The 21,640-nt window shown below is 37.9% G+C and overlaps 1 protein-coding gene across 3 annotated transcripts; it reads right to left on the bottom strand.

Annotated features, from left to right (window-relative positions):
• Nucleotides 1-17,221: 17,221 nt before the first annotated feature.
• Nucleotides 17,222-21,588, bottom strand: rnaseh1 (ribonuclease H1). Of its 3 annotated transcripts, none has more exons than XM_067383065.1 (9): nt 21,350-21,588; nt 21,106-21,198; nt 20,894-21,018; nt 19,882-20,067; nt 19,625-19,724; nt 19,474-19,528; nt 19,308-19,392; nt 18,999-19,123; nt 17,222-17,533 (listed from the first exon to the last, which is right to left on the bottom strand). In XM_067383065.1, exons 2-9 carry the CDS (start codon nt 21,171-21,173, stop codon nt 17,447-17,449), a joined length of 831 nt encoding a protein of 276 aa, XP_067239166.1. In that variant the 5' UTR covers nt 21,174-21,198; nt 21,350-21,588; the 3' UTR covers nt 17,222-17,446. The 3 variants fall into 3 exon arrangements, with proteins under 3 accessions (XP_067239166.1, XP_067239165.1, XP_067239167.1); XM_067383066.1 differs by adding an exon at nt 17,632-17,689 and having other exon boundaries at nt 17,460-17,533; nt 21,106-21,588; XM_067383064.1 differs by having other exon boundaries at nt 21,106-21,588.
• Between the last annotated feature and the right edge of the window lie 52 nt (nt 21,589-21,640).

Genomic DNA, 21,640 nt, shown 5'->3' with positions numbered 1-21,640 from the left:
GAAGACATTGATAATGTTACAAAGGATTTCTATTTCAAATTCTATTCATTACAGTAATATTAAGCAGCACAACTGTTTTCAACATTGACTATAATTTTTTTTTTTTTCTTGACCACAAAAATCAGCATATTAGAATGATTACTGAAGGATCATGTGACTGAAGACTGGCTGCTGAAAATTCAGCTTTGCCATCACTGGAATAAATTACATTTTAAAATATATTAAAATAGAAAACAGTCGTTTCAATTGTAATAATATTAATGATAATTCCACAATATTACTATTGTATGGTTTTCTATCACATAAAGGCAGCCCTTGGTATGCATAAGAGACTTTTTTCAAAAACATTAAAAAACTTTTGAAAACTTTTGAATGGTAGTGTAAAAGTTTGATTTCGCCACCAATACTGAAGATGAGCCAAAAAAATAATCATTATGACGATAAAAAAAATTGAGTAAACATCTGGGTGGAAATGCTAATGGTTTAAAAAATATAACATTACAGCACTCGATCAATTGAACCTTTTATTAGGTTAATTAGCTGAATATGAGCTACTGAATATGACATGATGAAATATTAACTGAATTTCAAAGACATTTTCATCCATTACGTCAAAAAATACATAAAAACTAGGGATGCACAATATTATCGGCATGACAATAGAATTGGCCGATTAAAGCTAAAAATGTAATCATTGACATAGCCCCTATATATATATATATATAAATAAATGCTGATAACTGGCCAATAAGATAACGTGTTGAACTCGCAAATGTAACATCACATCAGCATGTGGCCATTCTCGAAATGAACTTTTGCAGGTATGGTGATAAGATTCACCATTCTGGATTAGAAGGCCTTTATTAACCCTCAGGAGCCATGTGGAATATATTTGATACAATGGATGGATGCACTTTCTTGAGCTTCATACTCGTTGGTCCCATTCACTGCCATTATAAAGCTTGGATGCGTCAGGACATTTATTAATATAACTCCGATTGTGTTCATCAGAAAGAATAAAGTCATATACACCAAGGATGGCTTGAGGGTGAGTAAAGCTTGGGGTAATTTTCATTTTAAAGCGAACTAATCCTTTAAGTTACTTCTGTTTCTATATAAATTAAGCAGTAATTAATGTCATAAAGGGCGCGTTAGTAATATGCGCCTGTAGGAAAAATATCGGCATATCGGATATCAAAAATCCAATATTGTGCATTCATAAAAAACGGATTGCGCAAGTATCTGTAAAGCACTCTTTTAATCTGACAACGTCTAATCTGACTTTACACAACTTCCACAAGTAAAGGAATACAAGGATTTATACTAAGTCATGTTATACTAAGTCAGAGAAAACAAATATTTGAAAGATAGTAAGGATTTTAAGGCTCTTAGTAACATTAGACATCCATGAGCACATTCTGCTTCATTTCCGAATGATGTCTATGAAAATCAATTATCATTAATTTTGTTCAAAATCTTGTAAACACATTTTCTCTGTTTAAATTGGTAGGTCTTGTCCAGAATACATGGACCAAACCTTTAGCTGTTTAGTCAAACTGGCAACACAAGAGTGCGTGTGCACTGCTGCATGTGATCCCATGTATCCCATCCCATTAGTAGGAAACCTTTCAAGCACTGGCCTCCCACTCTTCCTCTCTTAGTGACTTTCCATCTGAAATGCCGCAGTGCCCTCAGTTGGTAATGGCATTTCTTAGTGCTCTCCTGCCTGTCATGTCAGACTGACTTCAGACCTGGAGCCAAACCAAAAGAATGAGCTTTTCCGATCCTGAATCTTTCCTCTAATTTATAATTGAAACTGATCCCAAGTCAACAAAGAGAATGCTAACTTATGTTGGTAGTAGTATAAAGAGCTAGAAACACAAAAAGGGACATTGTGGCGAGGAGAGGAAAGAGAATGAGGGAGAGAAATAACGAACGGCTGAACACAGAGCGAGAACGAGCGAAAGAAATCAATAGCTAGGTTTCATGCAGGGCAGGTTGCTGTGGGCTGTGTTGTCAAGGTGACAGAGGAGCTATGGGGCTTGGTGGCGCAGGCTGATGAATGGGCAGCGGTTGAATGACCTCATGCTACCCATACTGCTCTGCTCCTCTCCAGCCTGACTGAACCTGCGGCGCACACCTTCTACTACTGTATCAACACCAGCTCGGTTCGTGCCAGCCGCTCTTCGCCATGCCAGGGCCAGAAGTGGGCACAGATGCTTACACAAGCCTGACTGTGTCTGGCAGAGATCAGCACGTAAATCTAATCAACAAAGGAATATGGTTGTTAAGGCTACATAGAGATGCTAATTTAGTCAACAGCTGCAAATAGCTGTATATACAGTTGCGGGGAAAAGCATTTGAACCCTGGCATGTATTTCTGTATAAAATATCATACTAAAAATTTTTCATCAAAAATGAACACAACATGTAAAAATTCAGAATGTACCATGGAAAAAGTACCTTGTATTTTAACTGGTTCACTCTCCTTTGGTAGCAATAACCTCCACATATTTGATATACTTTTGCATGTCATACGTTTTTTAAAAAGTAACAACAGAATTAAGTACATTAGGTTTAACAACTTAAATTTTAAGTTTAAAGAGTTAGTTCACCCAAAAATGAAAATTCTGTCATTAATTACTCACTGTCATGTCGTTCTACACCCGTAAGACCTTCATTTGTGTTCATTTTCGGAACACAAATTAATATATTTTTAATAAAATCCGATGGCTCAGTGAGGCCTCCATTGCCAGCAAGATAATTAACACAGATAATTAATTCAGATGCCCAGAAAGCTACTAAACACACATTTGAAACAGTTCATGTGACTATAGTGGTTCAATCTTAATGTTATGAAGTAATGAGAATACTTTTTGTGCGCCAAAAAAAACAAAATAACAACTTTATTCAACAATATCTAGTAATGGGCGATTTCAAAACACTGCTTCATGAAGCTTCGAAGCTTTACGAATCTTTTGTTTCGAATCAGTGGTTCGGAGGGTGTATCAAACTGCCAAAGTCACGCCCCCCAGTGGTGAACCACTGAAATTTCGAAACAACGAAGCCTCGTTTAACGAAATCCCGAACCACTGATTCAAATCAAAAGATTCGTAAAGCTTCAAAGCTTCACATACTATAGCATTTTACCTAATACAGGTGAAAGCTCTTAGAGTTGGAAAGCATGCAAAATTAAAATGAAGTAAACAAGAGTACTGCTCCACCCCATAATGCCCTTTATAATGTTCGCTGAGACATTATAAAGAGAGGGAGAGAGAGAGAGAATTGACGCATACTCATGCACTGAGTTGTGCCATCTGCTCAACTTGGCAGCTTAACATTATATATGGGTGGAATGCCCCTCCCTCTCTCTCTCGTTCTTTCTCTCTGATGATCAATCAGCAGTGGTTGCGGTCACCACAAAGTTATCCATGGGGTCACAGCAGGCACAGCGGGCACAGCAGACACTGTGGGCATTGGTAGACCAGCAGGGGTGGAGCATTCATTGAGGCAGAGAGTGCAGGACAACACAATGCTCATAGAGCTGCAGCTCCGTTATGCAGAAACACTGTTTAGTGTGAAAACAATATTAGACTGTTGTTGCTTTGCTTTTTTGAGGAATTTCCTGTCTTTTGGCACCCTTAGCATTCATATTTATGATGCCTAAATGTATAATAATGTGATAAATAACGGCAGCACTAACATTCCTATACTTATCATAATGGAAAGCACTCAAGCAGCATACTGTTACTATGGTTACCAACTCAAGCAGCTAATTAGTGCATTCTAATTTGTAATTTATATATTTTGTGAATGTGTGTGGATAGGCTATATATGCATAAAGCAACCGACCATGGTGCGTTCGGTCATATATAACCATTATATAAACTTCAAATACACCTATGGCCAACAAGAATCAAGGAATATGTTCTATCTGGCAGATGGAAATAATGGGAATACATATCTTAAAAACAAAATAATGGTGTGCTGCCTGCTTGTTTGCCCACATGCTTGGTGCAGTTGTGCTGCAGAAGGCCATGCTCCAGCGAGACAGAAAATGAGGCACAACAAACCCTCTGACTCATTTCATAGAAGAAACCGAGACAATATTCCTTCCCTCTCTTTGCATCTTCCCCGCTGCACAGCTAGATGTGGGCCAAGATCAACCTCACTCTCTCTCTTTTCTCCCACCATCCATCTATCATTGCATGTCAGGACCACTCTGAGACCTGGCCCCACAGCGGGGAGACATTCCTTCACATCTGATGGGCTGATAATGGCACCCCTCTCTCCGTTCACTTGACCGGACATGGTCTGCACACTCTGTCGCTCTCTCTCCCTCTTTCTGTCCCTTGCACGCACACACAACCCACATGCACGGAAATGCTCCTGTTCATTCAGGTTGATGCCGTCAGAGGAGGATCTCAGGGGAAGCTAATTAAGTTGAAGGCAGGCCCTGCTGTCTGCTGATGAGCTGCAGAGACTCAGACTAGCCAGCATCTGAGTTCTCATAACTTGCCTGTATTATCTACAGCACTGCCTTCATATAGTTCGGTTCTGCCTGTCAGAAGATTACTGTGTGTCGTTTATGCATAACTGGCTAAGAGTGGAAGATTAGGAAGAAAGAGAGAGTGAAAGGGAGTGAGAAGATGGATAAATCAGACCGAGAGCTTGTTGTGAGAAGTCAAATGGTAGATAGGGGGCGCTGTAGAGCATTTCATGCTATTTTATCAGTAGGGAAGTAATGCACACTTCTAGAATATCTGGGCTGCATCTGAAATTGCCCCATATGCTTATATAGTGCACTAATTAAGGTGACAGCCATTTGTAATGGTGTCTGAAACCATAGTGGACATTATTGAGTGCACTTATTCAGTTCCATAATGAATGTACACTACAAGAACTACCACAAAACATTCACTAGCAACTATCCAGAGCTGTGACATGAAAAGCAGCAGAGAGGGAAAATAATCTATTTCTCTCTTTTAAGAACCCTTTAAAAACAACTGTGAGCATTAATAAAAACATCTATTACATTGTACTGAAATATTAGCTATATAAATGTTTGCACAAAAAAAAGCTATTTAGTCAATAAATGGCAATTTAATTAAACGGCCGTCAGTGGAGATCTTGCAAACTCATATCTCATAAATAAACTCATAAACTCATAAAACCCTTCCTCAATGCTTGGTCAAAAATGTAGCTCATTATCATAATATCTTGTTCTAGCTAATTAAAAGCTTTTTTAACCAGTTAGCACAATGCTAAGCTAGTAGGCTAACTAAAAACAAAGAAAGGGAAATGTTTACTTTGTTTTTTTAGCTTCAGTAATGTAATGTGATACTGTATGTATTTTAAAGGTGCCCTAGAATTAAAAATTTAATTTACCTCGGCATAGTTGAATAACAAGAGTTTAGTATGGAAATGACATATAGTGAGTTTCAAACTATATTGTTTCGTCCTTCTTATATAAATCTCTTTTTTTTAAAAGACCTCCGAAAAACAGGCGAATCTCAACATAACACCGACTGTTACGTAACAGTCGGGATCATTAATATGTACGCCCCCAATATTTGCATATGCCAGCTCATGTTCAAGTCATTACACAAGAGCAGCCAGTATTAACTTCTGGATCAGAACAGCTGAATCATCAGACTAGGTAAGCAAGCAAGAACAACAGCGAAAAATGGCAGATGGAGCAATAATAACTGACATGATCCATGATTACATGATAATTTTATTGATATTTGTAAACTGTCTTTCTAAATTTAGCTGCTTTCGTTAGCATGTTGCTAATGTACTGTTAATTGTGGTTAAAGTTACCATCGTTTGTTACTGTATTCACGGAGACAAGAGCCGTCATTATTTCTGTATAATTCATAAACACAACGTCATTCTTTATAAATCTCTCCAACAGTGTAGCATTAGCTGTTAGCCACGGAACATAGCCTCAAACTCATTCAGAATCAAATGTAAACATCCAAATAAATACAATACTCACATAATCCGATGTATGCATGCAGCATGCATGATGAACACTTCATTTCCATCCATTTTGAGGGTTATATTAGCTGTGTGAACTTTGTTTATGCAATGATAGACTCGAGAGCTCGGGAGGGGGAGGAGAGCGCGAGCAATTAAAGGGGCCGCAGCCTGAATCGGCCCATTTCTAATTATGCCCCAAAATAGGCAGTTAAAAAAATTTATTTAAAAAAAATCTATGGGGTATTTTGAGCTGAAACGTCACAGACACATTCAGGGGACACCTTAGACTTATATTACATTTTGAAAAAAAAAAAAAATGTTCGATGGCACCTTTAATAGATCAGTTTTAAAACTAACATTTTCATGAATAAGAATAAATATACATAGATATACATTAAAGCTTCAGTTTTAAAACTAACATTTTCATGAATAAGAAAAAATATACACACAGATATACATTAAAGCTTTACAATACATTACTTTATACATTAAACTGACTACCATTTATAATCAAGCAGTAAATAGAGCAGCCATAAAAAGTTAGTTTTAGCCAGTGTAATTGTTTTGTTTGAGGAAGGGGCATATACTTAAAAGGGATAAGATAGCATGACAACAGCAGAAGCTTACTGGACCATGTTAACAAGCCAAAAAACCCTACTTCGGGGTAAATACATCCCATTTTGAGGGTCCTATCTCTTTAAAGGAGTCAACAAGTTTCACTGTTTGGGTCTGTTGATTTTCTCCATTTAAGCAATACCTTAGAGAACAACTAAAAACAATTGTTGTCCTCTTGTCTTTATAGTGAGAATGAGGAAAGGAAAAAATATGGCAATGGTGCAGAAAGGCTCCCTCAGCTTGGGTACGCAAGAGCACTCTTCCTCATCTCATTTTACACTCATAGCATGCTGTTCTGAGCTGCATCCAGATTGCCTGTTGTTTTTCTATAGCGACTCCAATCAGGCGAGCCACACATTTTAAACATTTAAAAGATGTCACTAATCATGTGATCCCAAATTTCTGGCAGCTCCAAAGATCCCCTATTAACCACCTAAATGCTTCACACAGCTGTGCTCTACTCAACTCTATAATCTACTGTATACCATCACTATACTGCAATATCACAAGTTAACATTTTTTTAAGAGGCAATATGTATCCTGGAACTGACTATCGGGGCAATTAAAATTTTACGGGTTTAAAATTTTTATGGGTATATTTTCTAACCATCCTGTAAAAGCTCAGTATGTTCAAATACTTGAACTGAATCAATTATTTGAAACAAATTTATCTTTTCCATTCTTTTCCACCTCAGAGTAATAAATACAATTGAAAGATAAATGTATAAAACGAGAAGTATCACATTGTTATATATGAAGTCCTACTTATGAGAAATAGTCACAATAATGAGAAAAGGTTGCATATTTGAGGAATAAAGTTGTAACACTCAGATATAAAGCTACATTGTAATGTTAGTCACATTGTGAGATATAATGTCACAACAATGAGAAATAAAGTTGCAATAGTAAGATATTTTGCAATTACAAAAAATTAATTTGCAATTGTAATACAAAGTCGCAATTATGATAATTTCACAATTACGACAAAAATAGTTACGATAACCTTTTTATTTTTTCACTCAGAGGCAGAAACGGGCAACAGGCAATACTTTTGAAAGCAGGGAATTCTCTAGAAAGTCACTGTATTGTGTAACAGTAAGAATTATCTGGAAATACTGGAAAAAACAAACCTGTAATTTAGAAGGTTAACAGGTAAACACATACTTTTGGTCATATAAAAGTTACTGTGGTGGTACTAAAACCATGCTTAACATAATTAGACGGGTATACAAAAGAATATTTTGGAATGTATCAAATATTAAAGGAAAAAAACACAAAGTAATTCATTACTGGGGCTTTTCCCCTGGAGTATTTAAATATCTGCGGATTTTTTTTGTCAATGCTTCCTGTCCAACAGAGCTCTTTCCTGTTTTCACATCCTACAACTATGTATTCTGAGCCCTCTAACATTTAAAATCTTATGCTCTCATCTTTTTTCATCTTTTGAATGCTTCCTCTGCTCTATCTCGCTGTTCGCTCTCTCCCTCTCTTTTCTGCTAATACCCTGGCTCTCAGCAGGGCCCTGCGCCCCACAGTGTGTCTGCCTGCATCTCACGCTCATTAAGATTAAACATGGGACTCTACCAGTGCACAGGCAGAGCTGTGGGCATGGAGGTAACCCAGGTTCACGAGCTGATTGTGGCAATTATGATTTTATTTTCTAAAGCCCCTCAGGTGCCACAGGAGGAACATGAGCATGATTCAGTGTTTAATACAACACAGTGTTTCTCATGCAAATTCACATGTCCAACTCCTAACGAGTGGGTTGAAAAATATGTTGTTCTGCCTAGGCTGTTTGTCTTATACATCACAAAAGCTTCAGTTTCAGAAATGATGTTAGCAAGAGCCCTATGTTATACACGCTTGCTGAATCAGATATTCTTTAGGTCCCTAAAAACCCATACGAAATTCCCATAGTTCAAAAAAAGTTTATTCCCTTTTGGATTTCAGGACTACAAATTGAACAACTTTACGAGGATGAAATATCTTCACGAGCCCATGCTGGTGTATTTCCGAGCTTGAAAAAGGGATGCTATAATGCTGCACCATCTCAGTGATTCTGCGTTTGGCGGTCGACGCAATCCGCCTCCCTTCACAGACGACTCACTATTCATTATGCATCTAAGGAGAGGGGGTCTCGTCTCAGTGTAATAATATCTCATGCTTGGTTAGAAGGCGGCTGCATAATTAGAAGCGGGAAATCTGATGGATGGGGGGAGCAGGGTGGTAGGATGCTGAGCAGTGTGACCCCACTGACCTTGTTATCATTATGGGTGGCAGGGTTGACCAGTCCAGCCCCTGCTTCAGCAAGCAGCTGTTGCCTTTAATGGCATCATTTGCTCTTCACCTTGTCACCCCCTCTACCTTTCTCTCTCTAACTCTCTCTCTGTCTTTTCCTCTCTGTGGTATCTCGTCTCGTGGTCAAGGGCAGTTGAGATCATGCCAAATGTGACTGGCAGCCTCATCAAGGTGAGGACTCAGGTAGTTATCTAGCAATTACACCACCAAGTGAGGTGGATTGCTCTGAAAATGTTTGTAAAATTCCACCAAAGATGATTTTTTAATAAACTTTTACCAACAAATTACATATCTTCCTTTATACACGGTTACCATATAAAACAGATACAGCCCCAAAAAGTATGTTGAGACTTAAAGGGATTGTAAAATGAAAATTATCCCACCTCAAGCCATACTAGGTGAATATGACAATCTTCTATAAGCCAATTGTTGCCAATTGTGAGAGCCAAACCTGCATAACTGACTTCACATTAAATGACCAGTCGGGTCATGGAAACTACACAAAAAGATTTTAACATGAAAAAATTCCAACATAATATTTTACAGATGCCACCTAATTGGTATTTCCTAATTGGTTATGTAACAAAATGACATTCAGACATTTGTAAGAACGAATGAATGAGCGAACAAGCAAAATAAAGAAAGATTTTCTTAATGATCCAACAACTTTTTGTGCAAGTAAAGGTGATGGAAATACAGATGTTCCTTTTGTATATTTCTCTTTACAATTGCTGGAAATATTGCTCAGTAGCTGCTTGACAAATGTATCATTAAAAATCCAGCACGACTGGCTCGATTTTGTTACGTGTGAGGAGGTACATCAGCGAGCACGTGGTGGGGAACTTCAGCTTTAAGAGAATGAATCTCCTGCTGTGGGATTAAATTGAGTTCTCTGGTAGCTTGATGATCAGTCTCATACGCACAGTCTGAGGCAGCCTGAAGGCCAGGCGACACGGCAGACTCTCCTGAGCTCACTGATTTTAAGTGGCAGTTCGGAGCATGGCCATCTGCACTATTTGGGTCAAGGACTTCGTGTTTTGATGTGCATATAAGACGATGTAGTGGTTATTAAATGCTAGCTATAGTGGTATCTCAGTGTAGTGAGGGTTTGGGAGAGCTCCTAAGCAGGTGTACTGTCTGAGAGATAGGGAGGGTGAAGCGAGAGAGAACAAGAATGAAAGCTGCAGAGTGCCGCAGTGCTAAAGCTCACCTTGTCAAGCTTCTCTCTGCGGGAAGGCCTTGCCCTTGCAAACAGCAGACCACCGGGCGGGCATCTAAACCATGCAGAACCAGAAATACTGGCTTATTAAAAAGGTATATTTTGGGTTCAGTACAAGTTAAGCTCAATCGACAACATTTGTGGCATAATATTGTAAAAATATTTTGACTCATCCCTTGTTTAGAGAGCAAAAATGGAGGTTAGAAGCAGTTACAGCTGAAGCAAATCAGACCAGTTTTTTGGAGAATTTAAAGTCACAATGTAATAAAAGTAGTGACAGATCAATTCTTCCATATTGTGACATAGACCTACTCCTGAGTGAAACGGATTATAGAGAATGAAAAAAGAGAAAGAAAGAAAAATGTAGGACAGGACTTGGTTCAACCTATTGGTTGTTGATTGAATGGAGGCAGATCTGAAAGCAAGCTTTTGAATATTCTTACATTAAAATGATTAAACCAAGATAGCACAAAGAAATAAGTTAAAATCAGAAGAAAAAAAATGTAGTGTTACTCTAAGCAGTTACTCTGCTAGGACTGGTAGATCAGATAATGCCATTCTGATATTAAATTTCAATGATAAAAAACAAAGAAACAAACAAAACAGGCTATGCATGGATGATTTGTTCACAATAAGATGCATTAAGATAATAAATGCTGACTTTAAAAGCACAAATGTGAAGCTCATTTTATAATAGTACTTGCATTTATTCTTCTGTTAAAACGTATAATTTGAGCCGTAAAGCTGCTTCAATCATTTTATGGTCATTGTGTTATATTCACAAATTTGCAATGTTTTATATAACTTTAGTTTATTAAGCAATTATCCACACTAAAATTGTGTTACCATGCATACTGTTGTTGGTGCATGGTGCACAAACAGGTCTGGGGTCTCATTTATAAAACTGTGCGTAGGATCCCTACTAAAAGTGTACGTACGCGCAAAAGCTAGATTCTGCATACGCACAAAAAAAAAAAATCAGATTTATAAAACCATGCGCACGCCAGAACCGGCGCACAAATCCCTTTATAAATCCCAGTCAGCGGAAGATTGTGCGTACGTGCATCTCCACCCCGAAATCACCATATATGGAGCTTACGACGCCTAGTTTTACTATGCATAACCTCATCTGCATATCATTTCCATACACGTTCCCAACCACGTGACACCATGGTTAAAGGGATAGTTCACCCAAAAATGAAAATTTGATGTTTATCTGCTTACCCCCAGTGCATCCAAGATGTATGTGACTTTTTTTCTTCAGTCGAACGCAAATTATGATTTTTAACTGCAACCGCTGCCGTCTGTCAGTCAAATAATAGCAGTAGATGGGAACTTCAACTATAACAGTAAATAAAACTTGCTTAGACAAATCAAAATTAAACCCTGCGGCTCGTGACGACACATTGATGTCTTAAGACATGAAACGATCGGTTTGTGCAAGAAACCGAACATTATTTATATAATTTTTACCTCTAATACACCACTATGTCCAACTTCGTTCAGCTTCCTGTTAGTGAGGTCAAAAAACGCGTTCTGTTGACGGAAGTGATGTCTCGCCCATATACTTCAATGAGCGCGAGACATCACTGCCGTTATCAGAGCGCGATCAGACCTCACTAACCGGAAGCTGAACGAAGTTGGACATAGTGGTGTATTAGAGGTAAAAAATTATATACTGTTCGGTTTCTCGCACAAACCGATCTTTTCGTATCTTAGGACATCAATGTGCCGTCACAAGCCGCAGGGTTTAATTTGGATTTGTCTATGGAAGTTTTTTCGACTCTTATTGTTCAAGTTCCCAATCACTGCTATTATTTGACTGACAGACGGCAGCGGTTGCAGTTAAAAATCATAATTTGCGTTCGACTGAAGAAAAAAAGTCATCTACATCTTGGATGCCCTGGGGGTAAGCAGATAAACATCAGATTTTCATTTTTGGGTGAACTATCCCTTTAACACCGTCAAAGGTACAAGACATTGGAAAATATTAGATATGGACTAAAAATACCATTTGTGCCACACATTATATTGATAAAGATCATCCAATATCCTCTTCATGTTTTAGAATAAATATATCAAAATATCCATAAAAACAAAATTGTATAAAATACTTCAGATAAAGGTTTTAGGATAGAGTTGATTGATTCATTTCCACTGGCCAGATAGTATTTTTAATAGTTTTAAACAATTCAAATCAAATTTATGCAGTTTTGCTGATGAGGTGAACATATCTTTTAGGAAGTTTAAAGGCTATTTTTAGTGGAAACAGATCGGACTAACGTTACTTATTTATTGTAAATACTTATTTATTGTAAATACTTATAAATTCTAAATACAATTGTCTGATTCGGCGCGTCACTGACAAAGTATTTTAAAAAGAAAACATGCAAATCTTACCGTTTTCCTCAAAATATATCCTTCAAATGGTAATTGTTTGAAGATCCTTCACACGACATCAACACCTCCTGCAGCTGTACAGTAAGATATTATTATTTGACCTATTGAAACTGGACAACAGACCGTTCGACCACCGAATCCAGCAGTGTCTTCCATAATATCTAAGTTAAGTGTGCATCACTGATCGTCATTCTCGAAAAAATATTTTTGTCATAACATCTGCAGTTTAGTTTAAAGAGGAATTATTGTGCTCCCAGCGCTCCTCGCTGTCATAAAACAGCGTGTCACTGGAAAAGTGATCGAAAGTAGAACATCTACTATCTCAAATCATATCACTTTGTCTCCAGAATGTGCGTACGCACGGCTCAAAGTTTGCTTAAAGGTGCGCACATTCTCCCGTCAAGTTTGTTTTTATAGATCACAACCTTTGCGCGGGAACTGGCGTACGCACGCTTCCAACCCCGTTTTGTGCGCACGCACGCTTTATAAATGAGACCCCAGGTGACTTCTATAGAAACCATGAGTATTTTAAAGCTGCAGTCCGTAACTTTTTTTGGTTAAAAATGATCCAAAATCCATTTTTTGAGCAAGTACATAACCAGCCAGTGTTCAAAACTATCTCTTTATCTTGTCTCGATTCACAACGGTAAGCTTGTAATAATGTTTTATAATAAGAGCGGCATGGTGGATTTCCGCCGGGAAATTTAAGCATGCAGCAGTTCCTCTGTGCGCCGTTACGTCACGTCTGTAAACAGAAAGGAAGGAGTCCAGGCTAATTGGTTTTTATCACGTGAGGACGCTGGTAGCGGATCATTTATAGCCTTTTCTCACAGCAGCTGAAATAATTAAACTTATCATTTTGATGGTGGATTGTAATCCAGAAAGATCCAAATGACAATCATCAATGACAACTGGAGATTCACTCGTAGTCAAAAAAGCAAAATACTTTGGACTGTGGAGTGGCTACAGAAATTGAAATCTACAGGTAACGCTCATATACGCATAGTCATAGTAATGCTGATGTTGTTAACATTAGCAATTTGAAAACAAAGTATAACAGTTATAATAATTTGCACTGTTTGGCGTGATCCGAGCTAAGCGATCGTTAGATTTAATCATCATGGGCAGCGCAATTTATTGTAGGCCTGATGCCTTTTTCCTCAGTTGGTCAGAACAAAAGTGGCAAACATGTTACTTACTTGTTCAGGTGATATTTTCCAGTGAAAATTCTTATATTAGTCATACTTTCAAGACGTAGAATCTGTGATTCTGAAATACAGTACCCACCGGTGCGGTGACTGACAGCAAGCATTAGATTCGTCCGCCCTGACGAGCTGTGCCAAGGCACAATGCACGTACAGATTACTGTTCCGCATATGACTGCAGTTGCAGGTTTCAAACAAGAGATGGCGACAAAGAGGAAAAATTGCGGACTGCAGCTTTAAAGGTGATAAAGAGGATCTTTTCGTCGACTGAGAAACCAAAGACTGTTACTGAGTTTTTGAAATGAGCGCATGCGTAAGAACAACACCCCTCCTTTCGAGGGAACGCGTCCCAAAACTCGTGCCACAAATATTGGAACACGAGTGTTTACCACCGGAATTTGTTGTGTCGTGTTAGTGGATTCATTATGTCGGACTCACCGCAGGTAACTCATAATCTGCAGTTGTTACTCCTGTCTCCGGACAAAAACATTGCATGCGGCGCCTGTGGAGTGTGTAAAGTTACTGGAGCGTGCAGCCGCGCTCGTCTCTCACAAGGAACGTCATGGCAGTGATTGACAAGCCAAAGGGCCAATCCGCACACCTCTCTCACAAGGAATGTCACGGCAGTGATTGACAAGCCAGAGGGCCAATCGTTTACGCGATGATGGCGTAAACGATTGGCTAATGTTTTTAAGGCCCTACCTCGTGCACAGATGATGTATATTAATATTATTCCTTTCAGTGCCCCTAATAAATAGTCTTTTCAGTTAGTAAAGACAGTTTCAAGTAATATTGCAAAAATGTATAAAACAAAACATCCTCTTTAGCACCTTTAATGTCTACACCTTACTAAAATCAACCGTTTTTATATAGTAAAAGTGTAGTAACCATGTTTTTTGGGGGGACTGATTACCATTTGTATGACCACAGTTTTACAACAAATACCATGGTTAACTATGGTTAATGTAGCAAAACCATGGCTAATTTGTGGTTACTGTGGTTTAACTATATTAACCTTGTTTTTTTTTTTTTTTTTGTCTTTATTTGTAGTACTTAAAACCATGGTAAATTTTCGTAAGGGACAGATTGGCCTTTTCACTTCCATTGTAGGCCTACATGCCTCACTGTACCCAGATTATTTTTTATTTTATTTATTTTTTTTAAAGAAAGAAGAGTGGAAATCATGTTGTAATCAGCATTATGCCACAAATATTGTCGTTTAAGCTTAACTTGAACTTAAGTTGTTTGTCTTTATTGTACCCTTCTTCGCAGAAGCTACCTCGCTCTAAGGAGTCTTCCGTCGACATCGAGCTCACCGGGGTAGTTCGCTCCATATGTTTACTTCTCTCGGGTGTTTCTTCTCCTTTCCACTATTTTGCAGCCTCTGATACCGGCAGCTTCAAAGATGAACAAAATAAACACAAATGCAAACTTCTCTCTTCGCATTAGCGCATCACAACAAGAAGCGGCGAGGGTTTCTGACAGAATCTTCTCTGTCTTTATCGCAAGAGATATCAAACAGTCAGACTAGTTCTGAGGCAGCAGTTAGTTAGGCTGAAGCCGTTCCAGACAGCTGTCATGGAAACAGATGTCTGTTCGGTTACAAGCTGCAGCTTTGCTCCCGTGGTAACGGCTTGCCGGTGCCTTTGATTGTGACTCGCTGTGCCTGCTCCGAATGTGGTTTCCATTGAAGTCCCTGCACAAAGAGGCCTCATCGTGTGATTGTTGGATTCATTAGTGGAAATTCCCCTACACTTCCTTCCAGATTTGAGGGCCCGAGTCAGCTGTGACATGGTTTTTGAAGAGAGCAGAGACCAGATGTGCTGTAATGATGGGGTGTTTTTGTGTGCCTCCTCCTTCCCTTAATCTCCAACAAATTATCACCGTGTTTGATTATCAAACAGCCTTCAGATGAGATCTAAATGTTAGCAGTTGGAACAACTAACTTCCATAAATATTACAAAATGAGCTCATCTACATTCCCCATTAGGCTTGAGGACAGTTTTCAGCTTCAGAACCCAAAATAAGACTTTCAGTAGACATCTGAGGAGCTGCCATACAAGGTAGGCTCAAGAAACCTAGAGCTGCGAAAGGTTACCAGCACTAAATCCTCCTGGTTTTCACCAGGCAAGGACAGGCTGTGTCTCCTGACCTATAACTGTTGACCGCACATCCCGCTCTCAAGGTCTTGGATCTCAGCGGGAATTCAGAGGAGCCGAGCCCTGCAAGCGAAGGTCAGGACGGACCGCACCAAGGCTCCAGTGTTGAGATTCTCACCTCTGTTTATTTCATGAAAGAGAAGATGTCTCCACTCCATCTCAGCCTGCTGTGCAGCTTATCTGTATTTAAGACAACACTCAAGGCTTCTGTCTAGACGCAGGCTTAAAGCAGAGAATCGGACAGTACAGTTATAAAGCTTGAGAAAAAAGACAACACAGAGAGGGAATGTCTGGAACATTGAAAATGAACAATAGGGCTCTCAATGTTCAATGTTAAAGAGTTAGTTCACTTGAAAATGAAAATGTTGCCCTCATGTCATTTCAAAACTGACCTTTTTTTCTTCTGCAGAACTCATAAGAAGGTATTTTGATCAACTTTGAGGCCCATAAACAGGTCTTTCATTGTATAGACAAAAAAATGGTCTTCCTGGGTTCAACAGAAGAAAATAAGTGATACAGCTTTGGAACAACATGAGGATAAGTGAACAGTGAAAAACACTTTACAATAAGGTTCATTAGATACATGTATTAACTAACAAACTAATCATGAGCAATACATTTGTTACAGTATTTACTAATCTTTGTTAACGTTAACTAATGAAAATACAGTTATTCATGTTAGTCCACAGTGCATTAACTAATGATAACAAGATTTTAATAATGTATTAGTAAATGTTGAAATTAACATTAACACAGATTAATAAACGCTGTATAAGTGCAGTTCATTATTAGTTCATGTTAACTAATGTAGTTAACTAATTAACCTTATGTAAAATATTCCTTGAAATTTTAGAAATGCTTCTGTTTAAAACAATTTGATAGGTTTAAATGCTCATTTTTATGAAGTTATACCCAGGTATCAGAAAAAAATACTAAAAACAATTTAATTAGAATAACAAGTACTTCAAGTAACCCAAGTGAAGATGTTTTTTTTTTTTTTTTTGTAAAGATAAGATCTAGTCCATCTTAATTTAGTCCATCAAGTGAACTGCAGTGACACCTGCTGTTCGTGTTGAGGCATTTCAGCATTAGTGCATTTTGAAGCAATGAACATTTCTCAACTGAAAACACATTTGTGAAAATAAGAGCGAGACGACATTCAAAGATAAAGATCAATAATTCATTACCGTGGCACAATATTAGTCATGTTGGAAACTAATGGCGGCACACTCACTACAATTATTTATGCCACTTGTAATGCACCCAAAAAATGTCCCAAGTGCTTATAAGCAAAAAGAGTTTCTGGGATGGAAAAATAAGTACCAGGAATCAATCTCAGGAACATGACAATTTAATTGACAGAACAATCAAAACCAAACAATTTCAGATAGGCATTTTATCTTCAGAAAAGTATAAAACTTGTTTCTAGTGTTGTTTGCAATATTACAACACTAGCACAACAAGACCATAAAAAGGAAAAAGTGCATTAGCCATCAAGGATAAACAAACTAGAGACACATCCTAGGCACCTAAAACATAATACATCATTATAAAATGAATGTGTGCTAACATGGGGGCTTTGCTGCTCCCTCCCTGGACAATCTGTCTGCCTCCTCGTTGCCTGTATACCCAGCATGACCTGGTATGTGCATCTAGAAATGAAGGATAAGAGAGATGGTACATTTCTATATTTTGCAGTGATTTCATTGGCTATGCCATGCATGTTGTTTTATTGCTCATTGCCACGCACCCATGACAACATCGGAAAGCGAGCAGATGAATTCTGATTTTTATATGAAGTCACGGTTCTAAAAAAAAGAAGACAGTCTTTTGGCATAGTCTTCAATAGGTAAAGATTAGATTTAATACATATATTGATTTAATGTTGTTGGAGTTGGGCTCTGTAATGGAATTTATTATTTTTTTCTTTTATCTGACGCTGTATTTATGTTTGATTATAGAGTGCTACTAAAGTTATCTAGCAAATATCCTAGACCAGTGGTTCTCAAACCTGTCCTGGAGTACCACCAGCCCTGCACATTTTGTATGTCTCAGTACATCTGACACACTCATTTCAGGTCTAGCAATCTCTACTAATGAGCTCATGAATTGAATGTAGGTGTAATAGATGAGGGGGACATACAAAATGCACAGGGTTGGTGGTACTCCAGGACAGGTTTGAGAACCACTAGACATAACCAACAGGTTAAACATCAATACTTAACCAAGAAAAACATTTTGATCAACAAGTACAGTACATTGGATCGTTCACCATCATAACCACATTATCACAGACACAGACATTGCACATGTGCAAATATACAAAAGCAGCTGCTTGTCAGATACTGAACAGAGTCAGTATTCGCCATTAGGATACAGTAGAAAGTCTCAACTGAAGACCTAACTAAAGACTATCGATTTGGCACTGGTACTGTTGTCATCCATATCCTATATTCAGAGGAAGTTGAATATCACTTTCAGACAATATGGATATGAATAAATCACTGCATTCTTATTAGTTAAGCTGCTCTGATCTTGCTTTCCATCCTTAATCATCTGAGATATCAGCTTGTGACTGCCACATAAAGGACCTGTTTTACCAATCTGTATGTAACAGTACATTTGGGTATCAGAGTTTTAAATGGTTTTACATGTTTCCTTGTCCATTTTAACTCCAAATAACATGGTGTGTGTGTCTTTTGTGAATGGGACTCTAGCACAAGCACATGACAGGATGTAGGAAGTAGACTCTGACATGCTAAATATAAGGCTGAATCCCAAATGGCACCCTAAACCCTCACGGTCTTCCTCCGAGTCCACACTTCCGTGACATAATGCCACTTTGACTGCCGGGTAAAGTCCTCTGCATAGCTTGCAAACTTGCGGGCTCAGCTGAAGTGTGCATCGTGGGCACTTTAACAAAAATTATGCAAAGAGATGCAAGAAATCTCTCATTGTGTGTGTTTATCAAAATTGATCAACTGAAAGAGTCTACAGCTGCACATTTACATGCAAAAAGAATGTTTATACACTAAGGTTGGGACATCATGCTTGAAACGCACAAGTTGAATAGCAGATGCCATATTGTACAACACTGTGAGTGCAGATAAAACATACCCATACGACCTCAAGTTCTGCATTTAGTTTATCCAGCTTTTGAAAGTCTTCCTTGTTGACTACGGCCCCACCATTTTTAAGTCTCCAGCCATTAGACTTCCAGGTCTTTACCCAACTGGTGACACCTTTGGAAAGCAAAAAATCATATTATATTATATTATATATATATATATATATTATATATACACCCACACATTACTTAATATATAAATAATAGCAGTAAAAAAAAAAAAAAAAAAGTACTATATTGATTCATGACAAGAGTAGACACTTTCAGTAGTTTTTGAAGAGAAAGCAGGGAATGCATACCGTTAATGGTGAACTTGCTGTCCGTGTATAGCACAACCTTTTTAAAATTCCTTTCTCTGGCCTGCTCGAGTGCTTTGCAAGCAGCCTGTGATGAAATGTTTAATGATACAGTTATCAATAACACGGAATAAGAAAGAACTCTGTTTGAGCACCTCATAATTCTTACCTGCAATTCTGCTCTTTGGTTGGTCTGCCTCCCTGGAAGCCTCTCAGCCACATTACTGAGAAATTAAAAAAATTAAGGTTAAATAAAAGCATTGTTCTCTGAAGTTGCACTGTTTGTTTTTCCAGAATGCCATTAATCACAGATGACTTACAGTGGATGATCACGACCCCAATATACACCAATTCCTGCACGTGCTCCTTGTCTCCCATTGGATGAGCAACAGCCATCAGTGTACACCACTACAGCATCACCTGAAAAAAAAGAAGCATAGCTCATTTAATTTTACAGTGGGAAAAAAATTTTAATAAAAAAAAAAAGTGCAACGTTAATATTGGTCTACTAATTCTGTTTTGGTTTAAATTTAAAATTTCCATGAACTCCAATAAGACTACAGTACACAATAGTTACCCATATACGTAAATCCATCACTACTGGCTGCAGCTGTCTTTGGCATTGGGGCTTCAATGAGTTTCACTCGTTTCGGACAGGACGATCCCTCATCTTCAGAGTCCGCATAGCTTCTTTTACTTCCAAGGGGAAAAGCCATTGAGGCATCAGGCACGTTTCTAGGAGGCAGGACCTCATAGTCATATCCTTAAATGCAAACAAAAATGTTAATCACTTGCTTTGTAGTACGTTTTATCAGCATATCAATACATATATAAGTATTTATCTGTATAGTAATTTTGGGACAATTCTTGCGATGTGACATGATGCTATGTTGCATCCACAATCATTATTAACAGTATCAATTCTTTATAATTAATAACATTTCATTAGTTATGCCATTTAATAAACTACTGAAGCAAAAAAAAAAAAAAAAAAAAAAGGTTATTAAATTGGTAAAGAAAAACTAAGAAACTGTGACCTGTTAATAGAAGATAACACAGAAATGAGTGGGGTAAGCTGTACCACAACTTTACATAAGTTGTCCTATAGTTAAAAATAAATTGAATTCTGACAATGCTTAATGAATTAAATCTCAGGATATCTGCTATCAATTGATATTCTATAACATAAGCAATAGAAATATGGCCCACATTAAAGTAAACTCTGTCATCATGGGGCATTAGGCAAAGATTTACATTTCAATTAAAAATATGAGCATATATGAGAGAGAAAAAAAACTATGTAACAGTATGTGGATTATGTGGGCAAATATAACCAGCATATAATAACAATAACATTTGATAACATATAATAACATTTGACTTACAATGAAGAATATTGACATGTACCAAAAATAAATAAATAAATAAATGCTGTGCTCTCTCTCAATATATGGTCACACAACAAAAATAGAGGCACATCTTACCCCTCTCCCTCCTGTATATTTTCCCTTGAACACCTGAAATCTTGATTATTATCTAAAATTATGGTAGATTTTTATGAGGGGTGTGTACAACATCTTTGATATTACCATTTGGTCTCTCAAAAGATGCTGCTGCAGATTGGCTCCTCACAAAGGCCCAAGCATCCTTTTCAGAGGCAAACTTCTTATAACTCGCAGAGGGAAACTTATCCACCTGATGTTTACATTCCTCCCTTTAGGAGATAAATAATACGTGGTCATGCAATGCAGTGAAACGAGCGCTTGCAATTAAAGGATTATTCATACGGTTTCCTGTTCACCATGTTTGATATACTCCTGGTTTAAATCCTTTCCTCACAGCGTAGAAAAAGGCTCCTTTCTTGCCCATCTCTTCTGCGGCGTTACAGAGAGTCCTGCGTACAACATTGAAAAACCCAGGCAATCTCAACATAGTCTCTGCTCACAGCAGAGTAAACTTTGCAATATCCCTCAGTCGTGGCATTTGAAATGACAATAACCATAAAAGTAACCTGACAAAGGCGAAATCTTTCACAAAATGCTTACGGATTCAACGGTTTTGACTTTGTCTAGCAAAACATCCACAGCATTTGAACCCACGCTAACAGCCGGCTGACCAAACGCTTTTCAGAGGCGCAGTTTCTTATTCTTTTTTACCCCAATCCAGTTCCTAGTGCCTTACCGCCACCAACTGAAGTGGAGTGAGGAAGGAGACAACACTGAGATAAAAATAAATCCAAAAAGTAATAAAAAAAACAACAAAAAAACAGCAATACAAACATTGAGTCACATGGACTCGATCATATGTAAAATTGGCGTAAAGAGAGAAATTTCATT

The sequence above is a fragment of the Chanodichthys erythropterus genome, chromosome 4 (genome assembly GCF_024489055.1).
Source record: "Chanodichthys erythropterus isolate Z2021 chromosome 4, ASM2448905v1, whole genome shotgun sequence".
In the NCBI taxonomy this organism is placed as follows: Eukaryota; Metazoa; Chordata; class Actinopteri; order Cypriniformes; family Xenocyprididae; genus Chanodichthys; species Chanodichthys erythropterus.
Note: the sequence above shows the minus strand (reverse complement) of the source record. Positions and strands in the feature narration are given on the sequence as shown.

Bases quoted from the DNA above. Each gene is read 5' to 3' on its own strand.
- rnaseh1 (XM_067383064.1), bottom strand. From the start codon at position 21,236: ATGTTGAGATTGCCTGGGTTTTTCAATGTTGTACGCAGGACTCTCTGT. The intron at 20,068-20,893 runs GTAATATCAAAG...TTTGCATTTAAG, and splicing joins ATCTTTTGAGAGACCAAATG to GATATGACTATGAGGTCCTG. The intron at 19,124-19,307 runs GTATGCATTCCC...TGCTTTCCAAAG, and splicing joins CAGCAAGTTCACCATTAACG to GTGTCACCAGTTGGGTAAAG.